This window comes from Nomascus leucogenys, chromosome 12 (assembly GCF_006542625.1).
Source record: "Nomascus leucogenys isolate Asia chromosome 12, Asia_NLE_v1, whole genome shotgun sequence".
Taxonomy (NCBI): Eukaryota; Metazoa; Chordata; class Mammalia; order Primates; family Hylobatidae; genus Nomascus; species Nomascus leucogenys.
The window spans coordinates 89,600,384-89,620,105 of record NC_044392.1 but is presented as its reverse complement, the minus strand read 5'-3'; the positions used below and the strand labels follow the sequence as shown (position 1 = coordinate 89,620,105).

Genomic DNA, 19,722 nt, shown 5'->3' with positions numbered 1-19,722 from the left:
CCTATAGTCTCAGCTACTCAGGAGGCTGAGGCAAGGAGGATTGCCTGAGCCCAGGATGCTGAGGCTGCAGAGAGCCGAGATGCACTCCAGCCTGGGTGACAGAGCAAGACTACATCTTGAAAAAAAATTCTCGATGTAAATTTTCAAAAACTTCACATTATTACAAACTCACAACAAAAGTTACTTTGGGTATGCACAGTCCCCCTCTCATCCTCACTTTGACTACAGTAAATAAAATATTAAAGTTGATTTTTAGGCCAAGCGCAGTGGCTCATGCCTATAATCCCAGCACTTTGGGAGGCTGAGATGGGTGGATCACCTGAGGTCAGGAGTTCAAGACCAGCCTGGCCAATATGGTAAAAACCCGTCTCTACTAAAAATACAAAAACTAGCCAGGCGTGGTGGCACATGCCTGTAATCCCAGCTACTCAGGAGGCTGAGACAAGATAATTGCGTGAAGCCGGGAGGCAGAGGTTGCAGTGAGCCAAGGTCACGTCACTCACTGCACTCCAACCTGGGTGACACAGCAAGACTCCGTCTCAAAAACAAACAAACAAAAAGTTGACTTTTAGTTATAATTAGAGAGCTCTAATTGGTGATTTCCAAAGTCTTGTATTAATAATATGTATTTTGTAATATGTAAATAATTTTATTTATATGCATGTTCAAATTAAAGAGTTTATGAAGTACTCACTTCCTGAGAAGGCACTGAAAAGTTTCACATTTTCTGAGTTCTGGTGGTCAAAGGTAGTCATATTTAAAAACTGCTGCTTTAACCAACTGGCTCTTTCTTCTTCAAATGCCTTTCTCTACCATAAACAACCAAAGAAATAATGATCAATATTTCAACATCCACACAGTTGCCATTTCACATGATTGCTCTAGCTATCTTTGTTTGCTGTCTGGCTATCTATTCGTACTTCTTATGTCAAATGAGTTAACCTAAAAAACTAAGAATAATTTCTGCACTCGTCTGTAATCCCAGTATTTTGGGAGGCTGAGGGTTGGTGGAGCACTTGAGCTGAGGAGTTCCAGATCAGCCTAGGCAACATGGCAAAACCCTGTCTCTACACAAAATACAAACATTAGCTGGGCATGGTGGCACAGGACTACAGTCTCAGCTACTTGGGAGGCTGGGGAGGGAGGATGGCTAGAGCCTGGGAAGTTGAAGCTGAAGTGAGCCGAGATAGCACCACTGCACTCCAGCCTAGGTGACACGGCAAGACCGCATCTCAAAAAAAAAAAAAAAAAAAAAAAAAAAAAAAGCCAGGCGCAGTGGCTCATGCCTGTAATCCCAGCATTTTAGGAGGACAAGGTGGGCAGATCACAGGTCAGGAGTTTGAGACCAGCCTGGCCAACATGGTGAAGCCCCATCTCTACTAAAAATACAAAATTTAGCCGGGCATGGTGGTGCGCGCCTGTAATCCCAGCTACTCAGGAGGCTGAGGCAGGAGAATCGCTTGAACCCAGGCGGCAGGGGTTGCAGTGAGCTGAGATCGCAACCCTGCACTCCTGCCTGGGTGACAGAGCGAGGCTCCATCTCAAAAAGCAAAACAAGGCCGGGCGCGGTGGCTCATGCCTGTAATCCCAGCACTTTGGGAGGCTGAGGCAGGTGGATCACGAGGTCAGGCGATCAAGACCATCCTGGCTAACACGGTGAAACCCCATCTCTACTAAAAATAAAAAAAATAAAAAAAAATTAGCCAGGTGTGGTGGCGGGTGCCTGTAGTCCCAGCTACTCAGGAGGCTGAGGCAGGAGAATGGCATGAACCCAGGAGGCAGAGCTTGCAGTGAGCCGAGATCATGCCACTGCACTCCAGCCTGGGCAACACAGCAAGACTCCATCTCAAAAAAAAAAAAAGCAAAACAAAACAAAAAAAAACTAAGAAAAATTTCACTTAAGAAAAAATTACATTTAAAAAACAGAAATTCATCTGTTTTACCCAATAAACCAACCATCATTGTCTTCATATTAAGTTCAAATAAACAATGCAAAAAATGGAACAGATTAGCATAACTTTTGAACATACAAAACAATATAAAATTACAAATAAAAGAAAAACAATCTATATTGTAAATTAGTCACTTGAAAAAAAGAACCTATGACTTCATCAAGCATTTCTCTCATCCTCTAGCCATCTACTAGTACTGGTAGCCACCATCACTAAACCACAAGAGGGCATAGGCAAATTATGTCAAACCTCCCCCTTCTGAACAGCTGATGAATCCTAAACTAAATTCTCCATCAGCCCTCAGGTCTTGCATGCTTCCCTCCCATCCCTCACTATGCCCACTGTCCTAGTGACCAGATGGAGAAAGATTCTCATGCAGGGAAAGGCACCTGGCAACTGGGAGCAATATGCAAAGTAGCAAGAGTATCTCTTGGAGTGATGTGGGGGATACGGGCTCGGAAACAGGTAGGAGACAATGCTAGTGCAAATGTTGTTCCCTGAAGATAGCTACCGATGAAACAGACGTTCACATTGTGAACTGAGGAAATCCACGTCAGCTACTTAAAACAAGCAACACAGTCTTTCATTCATAAATACTGATACAGAATCATGCATCACCAAACATTCGAGAAAACTAATATAGAAAAAAGGTCGAGATAAATAGAAAACTGACCATGGATAACAGATACTTCAAGAGATGAAAGAAATCTTTTTAAAAAATGTAACACATATTATCAGATAGATTAATAAACATCTGTAAAATATCATCATGCTATATAAAGAAAAGCAAAAATTAGGACATTAGAAAATTTTAAAGATAAATTCTGAAACAAAAACTCAGTGGCTAAAGCAAATAATAAAACTGGCCCTGAAAGGCCAGTTTCATGATCTCTAAGATAAAGGTAAGAGAATATCCCAGAATTGAGAACAAAAGTCAACCTGTAGATATATATTCAGAAGGCCAAATGTGTGTCTAACAAAAGTTCCAGAACACAGAGAAGTCAAAGAAGGAAAAAATAAAGGAGAAAATTTTCCTAAATTAAAGAAATACAGAGTCTTTAGGATGAAAGGAACTCTCTAGACATATCCTGGTAAAATTTCCAAACTTTAAGAAAAGAAAATAACCAAAGCTTCCACAGAGGGAGATAGAAAACAAAACACAGTTATCTACAAAGTAACACAGGTATATTACAATCAGGCTTCTCATCAGTAAAACTAAACACTAGGAGAAATGGAATAATTCAAAGTTTTGAGGGAAAAAAAATTGGAATCTAAATTCTATACCCAGCCAAACCAATCAAGTATGAATATATTTTTGACTATTCCAGAATTCAGAATGTTTATAGCTCAAGCACTATTTATAAAAAAAAATTACTCAAGAAGGTAATACAGCAAATTGAATAGAACCCAAGAAAGAAAGTAACATGAGATATAAGAAACATGGCAGCTGAATCTGATTCAGGAAATCACAAAGGAAGCTACAGAGAAAGTCAAAGAATTCACTAGATAGATTCTCTGGGTGGCAAAGTCTTAATAATACAGAATATTTTCTGTGTCCAAACATATTTGGTTATAGAATAATATTTACATAATTGTAATGTTATCAATTTTCTTTCCTGGTTTTCCAACTTTTAAGTCTCAAGTTTAGACAAAGTACTTATATCTGGATTGTATTAGAGGAAAAACTATGAATGTGATCACAACGAAAAATAATATCACAAAAATTGCAAAGTAGTAAAGCAAGAGAAGTACAACAAGGGTAACTACAAGAAAGTCCTCAGCTTTCACTGCAGGGATGAACTGATACTGACTGAAGCTGAACAACCATGAAATGGAAGCTTTTTATTATTTCCTTAAAGCAAAAAAAACAGGCAAGCAGAAGAACAAGAGGAACAATATTATGAAAACATGAGATGTGAATGAGGAAGGGTGTAGGTAGGAGGTACAATAAGGACACAGAATTCCTTATCTTTCATAGCAGGGAATCAATAAACTGATAAATAAGAAAACTTGAAATACATTAAAAGTTAAAACAGTACTTCCTAGAAGAATTTCCAACAGATACTTTTAACAGCAGTTACCTCTCAGGAATGAAACTGGGGATGAGAAAGGAGGATACTTTCTTACTTTGTAGCTTTTTTTATGAGTTTTGTTGATTTCTTTTTTTTAACCATGTTCAGGACATTACTGCTACAGTTTTTGAAGGCGGAATATGTAGATGACATAAGTAAAAAAAAAGAAGCTGTAGAGCATATATATAACAATGATGGATTGGAGAGAAGAGAACTTAATGTTTTTATTATACTTCCTTTTTAAACAGCAAATGTAGTCTTGGTTGCACTGTCTTCTGACACCACACCTACTGACAGTGGATGAATGATGGATACCCAAGAGATTTCTTGTGTAAAACACTTAGGAGAAAGCCAATCTGAAAGCAGTAATAAACGCTTACAGTGTTTTTTTTTTTTTTTTTTTAAGTTCAATTCTCAAATCTGGTAAGGGGAAATGATCCCATTCTATATGCTCAGCCTCCCTTTCATTTCAAATTATTTATGAGATCACCAGTAAATATTTTAGAAAATAAGTAAATAGCAAGAAACAAAAGGAGACCTTAGAAGCATTCTACTGAGGCCCACCCACCCCTAGTATTTTCAAAAGCACTACAATTGTTTAAAATACCTCCAATCCCAGGCGAATAGCGGCTTCTGTAAAGCTTCGTCTCTCTCTCTCAAAATTCTTTTTCTGCTCTTTAAAAAGGGTCCATTCTTCTTTGAGGCGTTCCTTTTCTTCCAACAAATAACAGTCTCGTAATAGTGAAGTGGTATCATCATCACATGCAGTAGCGAGCTGCTGCTATTAAAATTTAAAACATAGTAAGTTCCTGAGGGACCCTGCAACACTCCAACAAGTTGAAATGAAAGCCAGGGAAGGCTGGTCAAACTTCAGGGCAGGAATAGAAATTGTTAAGAATCAAAAAGTCAAATGAGAATTCTCATTTCCCAAAAGCTATTACCCCAACTAGCAAAGTACGGACTATTTAAGGAGTGATACACAATGTATCTGTTAGCAGGGAACACACACTAGAAAACTGTCAAATACCAGGGCCTTATGAAAAAAGGAATACAAATCTGGTAAGGTTCAGCACAATTCTGGCTTTTCATGGAGAACAGCTTTAAAAGGCAATTTATATTCACCTGTAAAAGCTGTTGCTGAGTTTTAATCATTTCTTTACACTGCTGAATTTCTAACTCAAGTTTTTCAGTTTCTTGTTCATGGTCTTGTCGTGAGATTACATCTTCATCGTTAAAACCTTCCAGGTGTACCTTTGAAACTAAGACAAAATCCGCAAGTTGACATAGGTCTTATAGCCACCACTTAGTTTACAGTGTTTTGCACCTATCTTTAAAACAAGGGCTCTCAGAACTTTTTTCTAGAATTTTATAGGTTTTCTAAAAAGTAGTTATGTCCTTAGACTTTTTAAAATTTCATAAGCTATAACAAAATTAAATTTATACTATTTTAACATTATAAAAAATGTTTAAGAAGCAAAGCAACTACAGGAGTTCATGACAATTATACATTTGTACAATTTTAAGACTAAATGATATGCTTACAAACAGAGCTCTATTGCCAACAATTTGTAATCCATATTTATTCAAGATTATGTCCTAATTAAAAACAAAGTGGCCATATTCAGAGAAGAGAAAAATAAAATCATGTTTTTGTTGACACTGCTTCAAAGATCAATGAAGTGTCACAAATCTTGCTCTCAAATATTAAATTCAACAAATACGAAGTCCAAACATACTTGCTATTTGCTAATAGACAGCATGGACTCAAATGAACAAAATCTCGTGTATATTCATTTTGGTGCTGTAATAATTTTGCTGATTGCTCTTTACTAATACTTAACACAATGGCACTTAGTTCATATTTTGACAATTTAAATTTTTCTTTAAATAGGCTTCATTTACTGAGCAGAAATCTTCATTTTCCTAATTTAAAAGCATTCAAATTTTACCAAGTAGAAAATATTAAGAATATATTCATCAACGTAGAACTATATATAAGGGTAATAGTTAAGTGAAAAAAGCACACTAAAGAAAAATACAGGTAATATTCAATTTTTAAAATTAAAAAAATAAGTATCTTTCAAATCCACAGAGGAAAGTATAGAAAAATATGCACCAAACTGTTAAGTGTTATATGTATGGAATGGAGACCTGGATATTCTACTTTACATACTTCCAAATTAATATTCTGCATTAAACATCTATTATTTTAAAAATAATTTTAAGTGAATTACTAGGAACACAGTAATCTGCAAGCATCTAGAAATAAGCAAAAGGTTCCTATCTATATTATGATAAATATTTCTTGATTTTTGACAGTCAGTAAAAGAGACTCAGTTTTCTCTCTTTTTTTTGGGGGGGGGGAACAGGTGGTGTTTGGTTACATGAATAAGATCTTTAGTGGTGATTTCTGAGATTTTGGTGCACCCATCACCCAAGCAGTGTACACTATACCCAATGTGTAGTCTTTTATCCCGACTCAGTTATCTTTATTCGACTGTATACTGCATCCAGGGCAGATGGATCCATGATGTCCTCTTTTCAAACATTCACTCTGAGACCAAAGTGTATTTTTCTCAGTGAAGTTCAAACCTCACATATAAATGTATGTAAAATCTCGGCTGTGCACTGTGGCTCACACCTCTAATCCAGACACTCTGGGGAAGCCAAGGCAGGTGAATCACTTGAGGCCAGGAGTTCGAGATAAGCCTGGCCAACACAGCAAAACCTCATCTCTACTAAAAACATACCAAAAAATTAGCTGGCTGCAATGCGCACCTATAGTCCTAGCTACTCAGGAGGCTGAGGCAGGAGAAATAACTTGAACCTAGGAGGCGGAGGTTACAGTGAGCCAAGATTGCACCACTACACTCCAGCCTGGGTGACCGAGCAAGGTTCTGTCTCAAAAAGTAAAATAAAATAAAATAAAATGAAAAAATAAATGTATGCAAAATCTTGCTAACCACCAAACTGAAGTATAGTACTTTAGCTCTGAGCCTATAATGTGGCTTGCTAAGTGACTAAAAATCAACACCTTACCAAATGTCACAACTCACTTTACATGCATAGAAGCAGTGATTACCTTGGTTATCAAGTTTTTCTACATGACTTTTCAAAATTCTCCACTGTTTTCTGATGCTGTTTGTAAGCTGCTCTCTCACAGTTTCACAGGAAAGGTCCCACATACTCTCTCTGCTTAGTTCCCCGGCATCTTCTTCCACATCAGAAATAACCTACAAGTGGAGAGATGAAGAGGAAAGGCTAGTACCTTACAATGGCTTTAGATGCTCAGGCAAGTAGTCTTCAGTTTGATTGCCAGAGGGAGCTGCATCAAAATCGTTTCTGTGCTGTGTCTTATGCATATATGACCCAGTATTTAAATGTCTTGAAAAAAAAAAAATGATGAGACTCCTAAATTCAGCTCTCTCTAAACCTGAATTTGAATCCAAATACAGTTAATGACAAGAGTCATGAAGCTGTCTGAGAAGGAGATATCACTACCTGTCTAATGTGTTGGATGTTTTCACATGTTATTTAACCCTCAGCTCATTACAATGTGGGAAAACCGAGGCTTAGAGAAGCAGCATTGCAACTAAGAGGCAGAACTGATATTTGACATCAGATCAGCTTGTTTCTAATCCTAGGCTGCTTAAAGAAATGCACTTGTGAAATAATCTCTGAAGTATTTAATAAAAGCAACTGTTAATTCTATTTTCCTCATATACTTTTTTATACAACTGAAGATACTTTTCTTTGTATTCTGCCAAAACACGAAATCATAAAGAAGTAGCAAACTTTACTGATATATGATCATACAGAATCAAAGCAGGATAAAGAATATGGGAAAACAATACTAAAATGGAAATATGTCATAATAACCCACATCTACATAAAGTAGTTCTAATTTGTCATTAATATTCAGGAAGGTAGAGAGATATACTTCACTAATTTGAACAATAAAAATCTTGCTGGGGAAAAAAGGAAGATAAAAGATGAAAAGAAAGAAGGGATGATTCGACTGCTCGCACATGCAGATCAGCAGGATGAGGGAGCGACTGAGTCTGAAGAATTCTATCAGTAGCTGAGGTCAGCAATGGGCTAGCAGAGGTCAGAGTCTCTGAGACGGAGCAGACAGGGGAATGGCCCAGGATCCGGCTCATGGTGATTCTAGCCCCTGCCAATCCTGAAAAGCTACTTGCCAGTAACTTTTCCAAGGAAGCACCACTTCTCTTCTGAACATTTTAAAGCCTATTAGAATACTACCAATCTGTTAGAAAAATTATTGGCTGGGCACGGTGGCTCACGCCTGTATGTAATCCCAGCACTTTGGGAGGCTGAGGTGGGTGGATCACGAGGTCAAGAGATCGAGACCATCCTGGCCAACATGGTGAAACCCCATCTCTACTAAAAATACAAAAATTAGCTGGGCATGGTGGTGCATGCCTGTAGTTCCAGCTACTCAGGAGGCTGAGGCAGGAGAATTGCTTGAACCCAGGAGGCAGAGGTTGCAGTGAGCTGAGATGTCACCACAGCACTCCAGCCTGGCAACAGAGCGAGACTCCGTCTCAAAAAAAAAAAAAAAAAAAAAAAGAATAATTATTGCACATTTCTCAGATTGAACAGAACTCTGTAACCACAAAATGAAAATAAAAAATTCGGCTGGGCACAGTGGCTCACGCCTGTAATCCCAACACTTTGTGAGGCCAAGGTGGGATGACTGCTTAAGCCCAGGAGTTCGAGACCAGCCTGGGGAACAAGACCCTGCCTCTAAAAAACCAGAAAACAAAACAACAAACTCATTTTACCTGAATTTTGGTATATATTTTACAAGTAAGTAGGTCAAATAATAAATGAAACATCGATGCTACCTAGGCATTCCAACATTACATCTTATTTCTCTTGCTATAATGCTTCAAAAATCTTTCCCTACAAAAATTAAAGAGAAAAGGGAGCTAGAAAAATGGATCTTTTAAACCTAGAATATATATTTAAGAGATCATTGTCCACTTAAACATGTGAATTACGAAGAATTACACAGGATACTACCCACTGGCTGAGTAATGGGGGTGAGGAGGGTTTAATGGAGAAAGACCTCCCTGACTTACCACATACTTTTGCTAACTGAAATCTGGTGATGAGATGTTAAGGTTGGACCAAAAACTGAAGACGCTGCAGTAGTAACGGACACTATGTTAACCTTGAAGAAATACTAGTGAATGTTAAGAACTGATTAGAAGTGACAGAGTTTGAGATAAAAGGTTAACTACATGTAAGAGGTCAAGCAGGCCTCAAAACGGAGAATGTAAAAGACATTCGGGAATTCGAGACCAGCCTGACCAACATGGAGAAACCCCGTCTCTACTAAAAATACAAAATTGGCCTTGCGTGGTGGTGCACGCCTGTAATCTCAGCTACTCTGGAGACTGAGGCAGGAGAATCGCTTGAACCAGAGAGGCGGAGATCGCAGGGAAGTGAGATGGTGCCATTGCACTCTAGCCTGGGCAACAAGAGGAAAACTCCATCTCAAAAAGGCCAGACGCAGTGGCTCACGCCTGTAATCCCAGCACTTTGGGAGGCTGAGGCGGGCGGATCACGAGGTCAGGAGATTGAGACCATCCTGGCTAACATGGTGAAACCCCGTCTCTACTAAAATACAAAAAGAAAAAAAAAATTAGCCAGGCATGGTGGCGGGTGCCTATAGTCCCAGCTACTCAGGAGGTTGAGGCAGGGGAATCACTTGAACTCGGGAGGCAGAGGTTGCAGCGAGCCGAGATTGTGCCACTGCACTCCAGCCTGGCAACAGAGTGAGACTCTGTCTCTTAAAAAAAAAAAAAAAAAAAAAAAAAAAAAAAAGAATATTTAGGTATTTAGGTAATATTTTTTTAAAAAATGGTAAGTAGAAAAAAAGGTAAGTGCTGGGATGGGCTTATCAGCTGGACTGATTTGTGATACCACAAAATAAATAATCCTCAAATACAGGTTTAAAAAATAAGTTCTGGTATCTTGCTGTTAACTAGCATTTTCCATCAACATTATTTTCAGATTTTTATCACTAATGTGAACTTGCTGAAACCTACGATTTTAACTTATATGTAAAGCAATTAAGTAAAATGAACTATGTGATTTTTTTTTTCAGACCTCTGCATATATTACTCCCGTTCTCTGGAATGCTCTCTCCATGTTTTTTTTTTTTTTTTTTTTAACCTCAAAAATACTTTCTAAGAAGCAGTGAAAATGTCACTTTCTCTGTGATGCCTTGATTGCCATAACTATTCTGTTCTGCACATTGTACCACCTTATTACAGCACCTAACACATGTAATAATCACTTCTCCACGTCTGTCTCTCCCAAAAAGAGCTTCTTGAGGGAAAAAGTCAAAATCTTTTTAGCCTTTCCTTTCCAGAGACTAGAACATAAAGAACACTCAATAAACTTATAAACTGACTATTTGGTTCCCAAAGTTAACAAAAGTTTCACTCTGTGAAAAGTAGAGTACATAATACTAAAACGAGTGAAAGGATATTTGACATAGTGGTTATGATAGTGAGCCTTGGAGTGAGAAACTTGGATTCAAATCCTAGCACTGTCATGTGTGATACTGGGCTACTAAGTATTATGCCTTAGTTTCCTTATCTATAAAATGGGGATATTTATAGTACCTAAATCATCAAATTATAATATATGAAATAATCTCATATGTTATGAGGAATATTATAAAATGAGACATTGCTTATAAAGCACTTCTTACAGTGCTTGACATGTATTAATTCCCCGGAAAATCATTTCCAGCATTTTTCAGGGAATGTCTGAAAATACATAGGAACAGTCTTTTTAGTTGTCACAGTAACTGAAAGTAGCATAGCAGTGAGTGTCCTATTCAAAATACCAATAGTGTCCCCATTGAGAATGCCTACCACGTGTTTTAATTATTCTTATTAGCAATCTGAAGACTATATTAGAGAGGAAAGAGCCACTTACAGTTCCTGTACTATCATCTACTCTTTCTCTAGGTTTCTTCTTTTGGGGAGAAAGAAGAGAAATCATTTCCTTTTTCATTTGTTGAAGAACCTTCTTAAGTTCTGCATTTTCCATTAGGATTTGTTTCTGACGATATTCATAATCATTCAAGAGAATTTTATACATTTCATCTTCATTCCTGAGAAAGAAACTGTCAGTATGAAAATGCAGGATAGAAGGAAGTCTGATCACATTTATCAGTTTAAACTGGACTTTACCTGGCTTCAGTTTTACCAGTCCTCCAGGAGCCTCTTTTTCCATCAGCTCTCCCGACATAATTCAAAATGTCCATAGCTACAAACATGAACACATAAAATTAATTCTTACCATACATGCTTAAGCGTCTAAAACTCTAATGCACTCTATACACATAAGTGGTGAAAGTGAACCTGGTATATAGGTTGGGATTTGGGCTTAAACAGCCTAATTTTCGAGTTTCTAGTTCCACCACTTGTAAGCAATGAGATCTCCACACGTTATTTAACTGTTAAGCCTGTTTCTTCTTGGACACTGGGAATAACAAAAGTATCTACCAAAGAGTTGTTGAGAAGACAAAGAAACAACTGTTAAAGCACCCAACACAGTAGAGTGAACACAGTATCTGACGCACAGTAAGTACTTAATAAATGTTACTTTATCATTATTAATTTCATTATCAGGGTTGGCTGATAATGGCCCACAGGCTGGCTGCCTGATTTTGTAAATAAAGCTTTATGGGAACACAGCCACATCTACTTGTTTATATACTGCCTATGGCTACTTTTCCTGTTACAATGGCAGAGATAAGTAGGTGCAACAAATAAGTCGTAGATCCCATAAAGCTGAAAATGTTTACTATATGGATCTACACAGAAAAAGTCTGCCATGCCCTGTTAACATTAACATCATCATTTTCATCAAAGGAGTCAAAGCCCCTGATAGTAGTAATATCTTCTGCTGCAGGTGGACATGGAAACATTTGGCATAAGAAGGAAATAAGAGTAAATTATTGTAATCTTAGAGTTAATAAAATCATTATGAAACTGTCACTTCCGATTGGACCAGGAAAACAGCCAGACCCCTATAATGGAAAAGCTCTGTTTCCAGAACTAAATCCTTAATAAACTTCTCTGTGTTACATTTTATACTTCAGCATTTCATCCTGCTTTTTAATTTTTTTTTCCTTCATGAACGAACATGAGGTTAACTAAACTTAAAAACTAATGATTCTCCAAATGAGTAAGATTAACTCAGGATACCTAAAGATTTCCAATCTTAACTGCGCATTACTGAATCTTCATTTCTATTTTTCAACAATTTAAAAAATAAAGTATTCAGATACCTCCAACAGCTCTGCTGCAGAATGACAGCGATGCAGTCAATATTAAACTGCTTGCTGACAGCAGGCAGAGTCTACCCCATGACAGCCTGAAACGTACGCTCATTGCCCGGTTTTCAAATCTAAGGTAAGACAGTTTGGGGGTGTCACGGTATAATGTATGTTAGAGGACTACCTATAGTCACTTGGAAACCACTCTTCAATAAATAAATACACACACTTCTTGTGTCTCGTATATATACCAGGCCAGCAAAACTGTATTGTAAAGCTCTACTTTCGTGTTTCTTTGCTTTTTAATTTACACTATCTACTTGAAATTATCCACATATTTGGATGAAATGGCTTAAAGTTTTGAAAAAGACTATTAGGAAAAAAGTATACCTTAGACACACACACATGCCTAACTTTTATAGTCCATCCTTTTGACTAGCTGCTCCAAAAACGTACAGCTAAACTTACTTAAAGGAACTCAAACTGACATTAACGATTTGGTCTGATGAAAAATTTTATGAGGTTTACTCTAAAATACTTCTTTTGATAATCAGAAACTGACACTGATTTTTAATATTATCATCAGTTCTTTGCTATGGAAAATTAGAATGTCCTCTGGCTTAGTTTTCCTCTATGGATTAATTCTACACCGGTCATGTTAAAAAATACATGCAATTAAATAAAGCAAGGCAAAATGACTTATTTTCCACTAACCAGTTGTCTAAATTTTATATAAACAAACACCACCGAAAATCAATTGTATAAAGCATGAAAATAACATTTCATGAGTTACTGTGTTCAATCCGTTTACAATTATTTCTAAGCATAGTATTAGCTTATTTATTCTCTTAGTTGATCTTTGACAGCTGTTTACCTATTTTCTTATCTTTCTTGTTCATAACAAGTTGATGCAGACGTTCCTTCAGTTTATTATATTCACGTTCTTTTCTCTTCATATCATGATTATATTGAGTAGCTCGACTTGCAATGATATTTTGTAATTTTTGTACCTGAAAAAGGCATTTGCTATTATAAGTCCAGTTACAATTCACAAATTTGAAAGAGAAAAATCCTAAAATTCATCTCCCCATATAGCTTTTAAAATCGTAGGATGATTCTTCCTTATTTGTAACCAGTAGAAACCACTTTTTAAAATATTATATGAATCACATAAAGCTTTTTTAATTCTGAAATTTCCAGAAGTGCTAATTTTCTAAATTATCTCCTATACCTTTTACCTTACATATAGACTCTGATCATTTAAAAACCAGATATTCTTATGGAAGTATTAAAATGATTAAAGCTTCATCTGAGATAAACAGAATTCATCTGATCATTTTTAGTGAACTCCTTGTATTACTGACTTACAATCACTTATACTTTTTATTAATCCGTGACAAAGTGAATTAAGCCTGTGACACATGGCAGCAGGTAAGCAGGCTCGTTTTTCTAATTAAAAACAATTCTCAAATAAGAGTAAGTCCAAACAGCAGAATAATCCAGTCCAAATATTTGCTGAGTATCTACTACGTGCCAGACACTGCTGTTCAAAATTTAGATCTATTACAGTTTCTGAGGCAGCTCCTGATAGAGTACGTCCTGTTCTTTTATAAAGCCATTTGCAATCCCTGCTAGGGATTAACATGATTAACTTAATCCCTACCGAAGATGAACTGTATTCAAATCATTTAAATGTAATCAACAGATCTAGTCAAAATTGTCTGTGAACTCAAGGAAACATGTATAAGCAACCTTACAGTTTAAATACTAATTACCTACTAAATATACTACTAAATAAACAAATCTATCTAAACCACTCCAGGGCTCTTTAAAGAAATACACTCCTCAGAAGTCTTTAATTATAGTTAAAACAACATATAAAATACTGAAACTAAGTATTATATTTTTATAGTTATTACATGGTCGGGGTCATACTTTAGAGCAATAAAAACATAATGGTTTCCTCCTACACAAATTAAAAAATAGTATTTTGAAATGCATCAGGGCTATAGGTCCAAGTAACCACTAAAGTAGAAATTAGAATTCTGCTAAGTAACCACTAAAGCAGAAATTAGAATTGTATCTTTTGTGTCAGAAATTAGATTTTTAATGTGAACTGCTTCTGCGCCCATTTAATGAAGAAACTGCTTGACTAGATGAACAATGTCAATATTTAAGACAGTGCATGCAAGAAGGGGCACCTCAGCCATCACGTACAGGTACAGCAGAGAATAAAAGATCTACATTTAAAGCACTCTTGTGCCTAAGAAAAAGTGACAGTGAACATGAGTCCAGGAAGGGCAGTCCAGGACACTGGCTGTTACCAGCTATGAACTAATATCTAAGCCAAATGGAACCACTGGGGGCGGGGACTGTGGTGGAGAGGGTTCCTGACCTTCCAGTTAAATACTATACACAAAGGTCCACCATATCAATTTGGGGAAAAATGAATAAATGGTTCTTTCTTTTTTCAGGTAAAGTGGCTCTTATGGTCATCTCATATTACAAAGAAAACAAAAATTCACTTAAACTTCATCTGCAATAACTGACAACTCACCTCATCTTTCTCATTCTTTAGTAGCTGATGCAAATTCCTGTTCTTACATTGTAACTGTCTGTCTCTTTCCTGAAGCCCAATCATTTCCCTCCTGGAGGTTTCCAGTTGTTCCTAAAACATTTATATGCAATTTTGCTTAAAATTAATAAAGGATTTAGAATAAGTGAATCCTTAAAAGATCAGTAACAAGAAGTTATACATCCTAGTGTTTATTAGTCAAAATCAAATGTTAGTGGCACATGAAATGTTTATTTAAAGGAATTATTACAAAGCACACTATAAAATTATAACATTTAAACTTACACATCAAATGTTAATTTACATATCAAATTTTGTACATATATATAAAAGTGCTTCAAAATGGATCCCTGGAAAGAGCATCACTCCATGATGCTGCCCCTGAATATTTTTAAAGTTTATTTTTAATACTTTTTAACACTTCTATACCACACTTTTGAAGATCTCTTCAAGTACAGCAATGTCATCATCCTTCGAGAGTGTACTTGGCTTTGAAAAAGAAGCAAAAGTGATTTGGAGCTAAGTCTGAAGAAAAAGATGGGTGACCAAGCAAAGTGGCAACACGTCAAGTCACAGAAATGGGACTTCTGTGTGACACCACTTCTCCCTGCAAGTGGTAAAGTCTCTGAAGGTACTTCCCAGAGAGGAATGGCAGCAAAACCAGGAGACAAGATGCTCCTTTTCAGCTTATCACATCTGAGGAACTGTGCTGAGTTCTGCATGAGGCCACCCATATGGAATATTTTTTAAATTGTACTAATATTTTTACAAAATTCAAAAGCCAATCAAATTATGTCATAACCGACCATAAATAATAACTTGCACAATTTCTGTAAGAACAGATCTCAAGAAGATACAGAAAACGTAGGAGTACAACCTGGATAACTCTAAGGTTGTCAATTTTTGGCACCCTTTTTTTTGAATGTGTAAAACTTACTACTAGGGTAGATCAGTTGGCATGACATAACTTACAGGTACTAGGCCAGGTGATACGTAGCATATACGTCAAATCGGAAATTCACTCAGCATGATTATCAACACTTTACCTGAACTCAGCATCACCCCTGAACATCTGCACACACCCGTCCTTCCTTTCTTAGTGAATCACATCGCCATCCTCAGTAACTCAAGGCAGAGACCTGAATTGGGTCTTGAATCCATGACCCCTATTCTCCAAATTCAATTTTTCATAAAATCCTACCCATTCTACTTCCTAAGTGTTCGTCAGATCTCAATCTTACTTACTATCCCCATTAGCACTACCTTAGTTCAAGTCCAAAGCCTCAGCAAAGGGTCGCTAACAGGCATCCTTATCACCAGGGCTTTCTGAGCCCCCTAACTCCATCCCAAATACAAGTCTGCAATTCCCCTATAATTTCTCCACCCCACTGCCAGAATATTTACACATTGTCTTCCTCCTGTTTACAACTCCTCAGTGCTGCCCTGTTTTTGTACAATTCCTTTTACACCATCTGGAGATGAGGCTCCAGCCTTACCTCATACCACTCTTCATACCCATCGCAGCCCTGACAGAGATATTTGTGGTTCCTCTAAAGTGCAGTGATCTCTTATGCTGCTACACATTTATACAAGTCATATACTCTGCCTAGAATGACATTTCCAAACACTAGCAAATTTCTACTCATTCTTCCAATCTCAGATCAGGTGTTACCTCTCCGTGAAGCTTTCCCTTGCTTCCTACCCCAAGAACAATTAATGAAGCAAATAGTTATGTTTCAATATGTCTCCTTTCCCTGGACTGCAATCTCCTCGTGAACTAGGACTGGGGTTTCACTCATCTTTGAAACTTAGTGCCGAGCACATACTCAATAAATTTTGTTCAACAAGTTAGATTAATCATAAGCTAGATCTAGAAACTTTTCCAGAGAGATTGGCAACTTTCCCCATTGAATACACATTTCTGTACATAGTTGACCCAAAATAACAAGATTCTGGCCCAGGTCAAATCCCATATTAGAAGACATCCTGAAGAAACAGTCTCTGCTCTGGGTAGTCCTAATAAATGGGACCACTCCTTGAAGGAAAGGCTCAATAGCCTCCGATCACCAACATATCATAATGATTTACTAGCTACCTGTAAGACATGTGGCCAAGGGTTACAACTCTGGATCAGCCCAATCCTTAATAAGACCTTCCATAGGTCTATCTGATCTGGATTAAAGTAGCATCCATAACTCATAACCTTTTCACAAGCCTGGGGGGCACCAACTACCCTCTCCAATCTACCACAGTTCCCTAGTCAGCCGAGACACATAGCCGGATCATCTCTACCCCTTAGGAATATGATGCACAAAAGCCTAAAAACATTATTAAGAGAAAACACACTTTTATCATTGTGTATGAACCAAGAAGATAACATGAGACAGCATTATCAATGACAGGCTGGTAGGCACAGGTGCTCGTAAAGAGCAAAGATGTCTCTAAACCAATCCCCAAGTGTTTCTAGTGTTCCCATGTAGGCCAACTCTATGCCACATCATTATAGCACATTTCCTGCTAGGGGATTTTTAAATATTCTATAGACAGGTCCTATTATTCCCTCACAGAGCTCAAAGATTCAAGATTCTGAGTGGGGTTTTTTTTTATTGTTTTCTTAGATGGCGTGGGGTGGGGGAGGATGTACACAAAGAAAAATAAGGAAAAGTAAACAGGCATGGACCGACAGATGAAAAACTAAAAGGAAGCTGATCATCTGACAGTATGCAAATGCAAAGGCTTTGATTTTCACAAATAACAAAACCCAATATAGAACTGTATATTTAGGAAAAAATTTGACTTGGATTGATTTATATTACATCCTTAATACACAACTATAAGTCCCGACCACCCCATGATTTTGAACACCTTCTTCCCTTCTCCTTGGATAAACATTTTTAAAATAAAAATGAAAACATAAAAGGAAGAAAAAGAAAGAAATCAAAACAGAAATCAGTATCAAATATTCTACATTTTAAAGTTAGTAGGTTCTACGGTCCTGTGAAAAATACTTCCTTTTTTTTTAAGAGAAAAGCAAGTTTACTATAGCATTTTTCTATAGTCTTTTCCAGAGACCCAGGGCTTCTAAGAGAAGTTATCTAGTCTGCTTTAATTATTGAGCCTTAGCTCATCTGGCATCATAGATGCCTCAATAATATTTTTCTTGGAATTAACTTGTGCAGCCTCTTACAGTAAGACTTTTAAATGAAGCATACACTTTCTTAACCAAGATTGGATGGGGTGACAGAATTGTTATTTTATTTTCCCAGAGCATAAATATTTCCTAATCTAACTTTTTACAGATTTGGCAAGTCATTAAACAGGTCAAAAAATTAATGCCTTCAATATACTGTAGGTATTAGGAAGCAGATGTTTGTAAATTATAAGTTCACTTTTACTTACCTGTTTAAAAAGAAAACCCTAAAGCTTAAGAAAACCCTGAAATATTTAATAAAGTCAGTAAAAATTTATAGTACTCAATTATATAATTATGGCATTAAAATACAGATCTGCAATTTCTACCTTAAGTTTTGAGTAGCAGCTCTGTAGATGGTCCATATCACTTCCCAGCTTCAAATTCTGTGTCTCCACATTTTCCTGAGCTAGAAGGTTCTTCCGCTGAAGCACAAGCAGCTCATTCATACAATTTAAAACAGCTACTATATTTAACTCTCTCTTTGTCTCTTTACCTTTGGATTCTTCATATAATGAAGGAAAACCAAAAGTAGTCAATTCCTGGTAGGAGAAAATGTTTTCTTAAAGTTGGTTACAGTTGAGGAGATACTGGTCAGAGGATACAAACTTTCAGTTAGATAGGAAGAATAAGTTCAATAGATCTATTGTAAAACAGTGACCTCAGCTAATAACTATGTACTATATTCCTGAAATTGCTGAGCGAGTAAATTCTCACCACAAAAAATGATATCAGTATGTGAGGTATGCACACTGAGCCATTTCACAATGTGTACTCTGAAACATCATGTTGAACATGACAAATATATACAATTTTTGTCAAAAATTAAAAATAAATGTGAATTATTTTAAAAGGTTGGTTACTGGACAACTTAGTAAAAAAAAAATCAAAAGACAGAAATCTTTTCTTAGAAAAATAGAAAACTATCTTGAAATAGTTAAGAAAATGTTCAATATCCCAAAGGACAAAGAGTTAAGAGGACGCGGCTCTTTTAGCCTCTGCTATAAATTTGTGACATGGAGCAAAGCACTTGGGTTTCTGCATCCATAAAGTGATGACTGGACTCTCAGTGGAGGAGCCCCTGGGACAATGAGGAGGCCAAGCTGCTCCAAACAAAAAAGTTAGACTTGCTATCTCTAGATAAGATAATCACCAGGGTTCTCTGAAAATCTAAGTCTCAGGGGCACTACATAAACAACAAACTTGTGTTTGACAAATGTTTTTCTCATAATTTTGATACATTCTATTATATAACATGATTTATGCTATTGTTTTTTACAAAAACATGTTACCTGATCAAGATATGAAATACTCTGTTCAACATTATCTTCTGTGCAGAAGGCACTGAAAAAACTGTGCACATTTTTTGATAAAGGTATTGAAGAACATAGCACTTGCTGTGAGTATAAACTTGATGGAGACATCTTTGTTTCTGAGGTATATTGAGAGATAGTTTTGCTTTCTGAAAGAATAAAAGGCACTTATATAAATAATTTAGAAAAACTTATGTAAAGCTAACATAATCTCCATTACTAAAGACTTTGAATTACATATATACACATAAACATAGATATAATTATAATACATACATACATATTTTAAGGTTA

The 19,722-nt window shown here is 36.6% G+C and overlaps 1 protein-coding gene across 3 annotated transcripts in view; it reads right to left on the bottom strand.

The window, feature by feature from the left end:
• Window positions 1–19,722, bottom strand: part of SSX2IP (SSX family member 2 interacting protein) — a 43,155-nt gene that overhangs the window by 7,345 nt on the left and 16,088 nt on the right. For 2 of the 3 annotated variants that reach the window (XM_003260268.4, XM_012500577.2), the window contains exons 3-12: window positions 19,408–19,577; window positions 18,445–18,657; window positions 14,908–15,018; window positions 13,225–13,360; window positions 11,260–11,335; window positions 11,003–11,180; window positions 7,107–7,257; window positions 5,147–5,283; window positions 4,632–4,805; window positions 695–809 (exon numbers count right to left, since the gene is read on the bottom strand). In XM_003260268.4, coding sequence (XP_003260316.2) covers window positions 695–809; window positions 4,632–4,805; window positions 5,147–5,283; window positions 7,107–7,257; window positions 11,003–11,180; window positions 11,260–11,335; window positions 13,225–13,360; window positions 14,908–15,018; window positions 18,445–18,657; window positions 19,408–19,577 — 1,461 coding nt within the window. The remainder of the gene's footprint in view (window positions 1–694; window positions 810–4,631; window positions 4,806–5,146; window positions 5,284–7,106; window positions 7,258–11,002; window positions 11,181–11,259; window positions 11,336–13,224; window positions 13,361–14,907; window positions 15,019–18,444; window positions 18,658–19,407; window positions 19,578–19,722) is intronic. The other variant, XM_030825130.1, reaches the window with a different exon arrangement.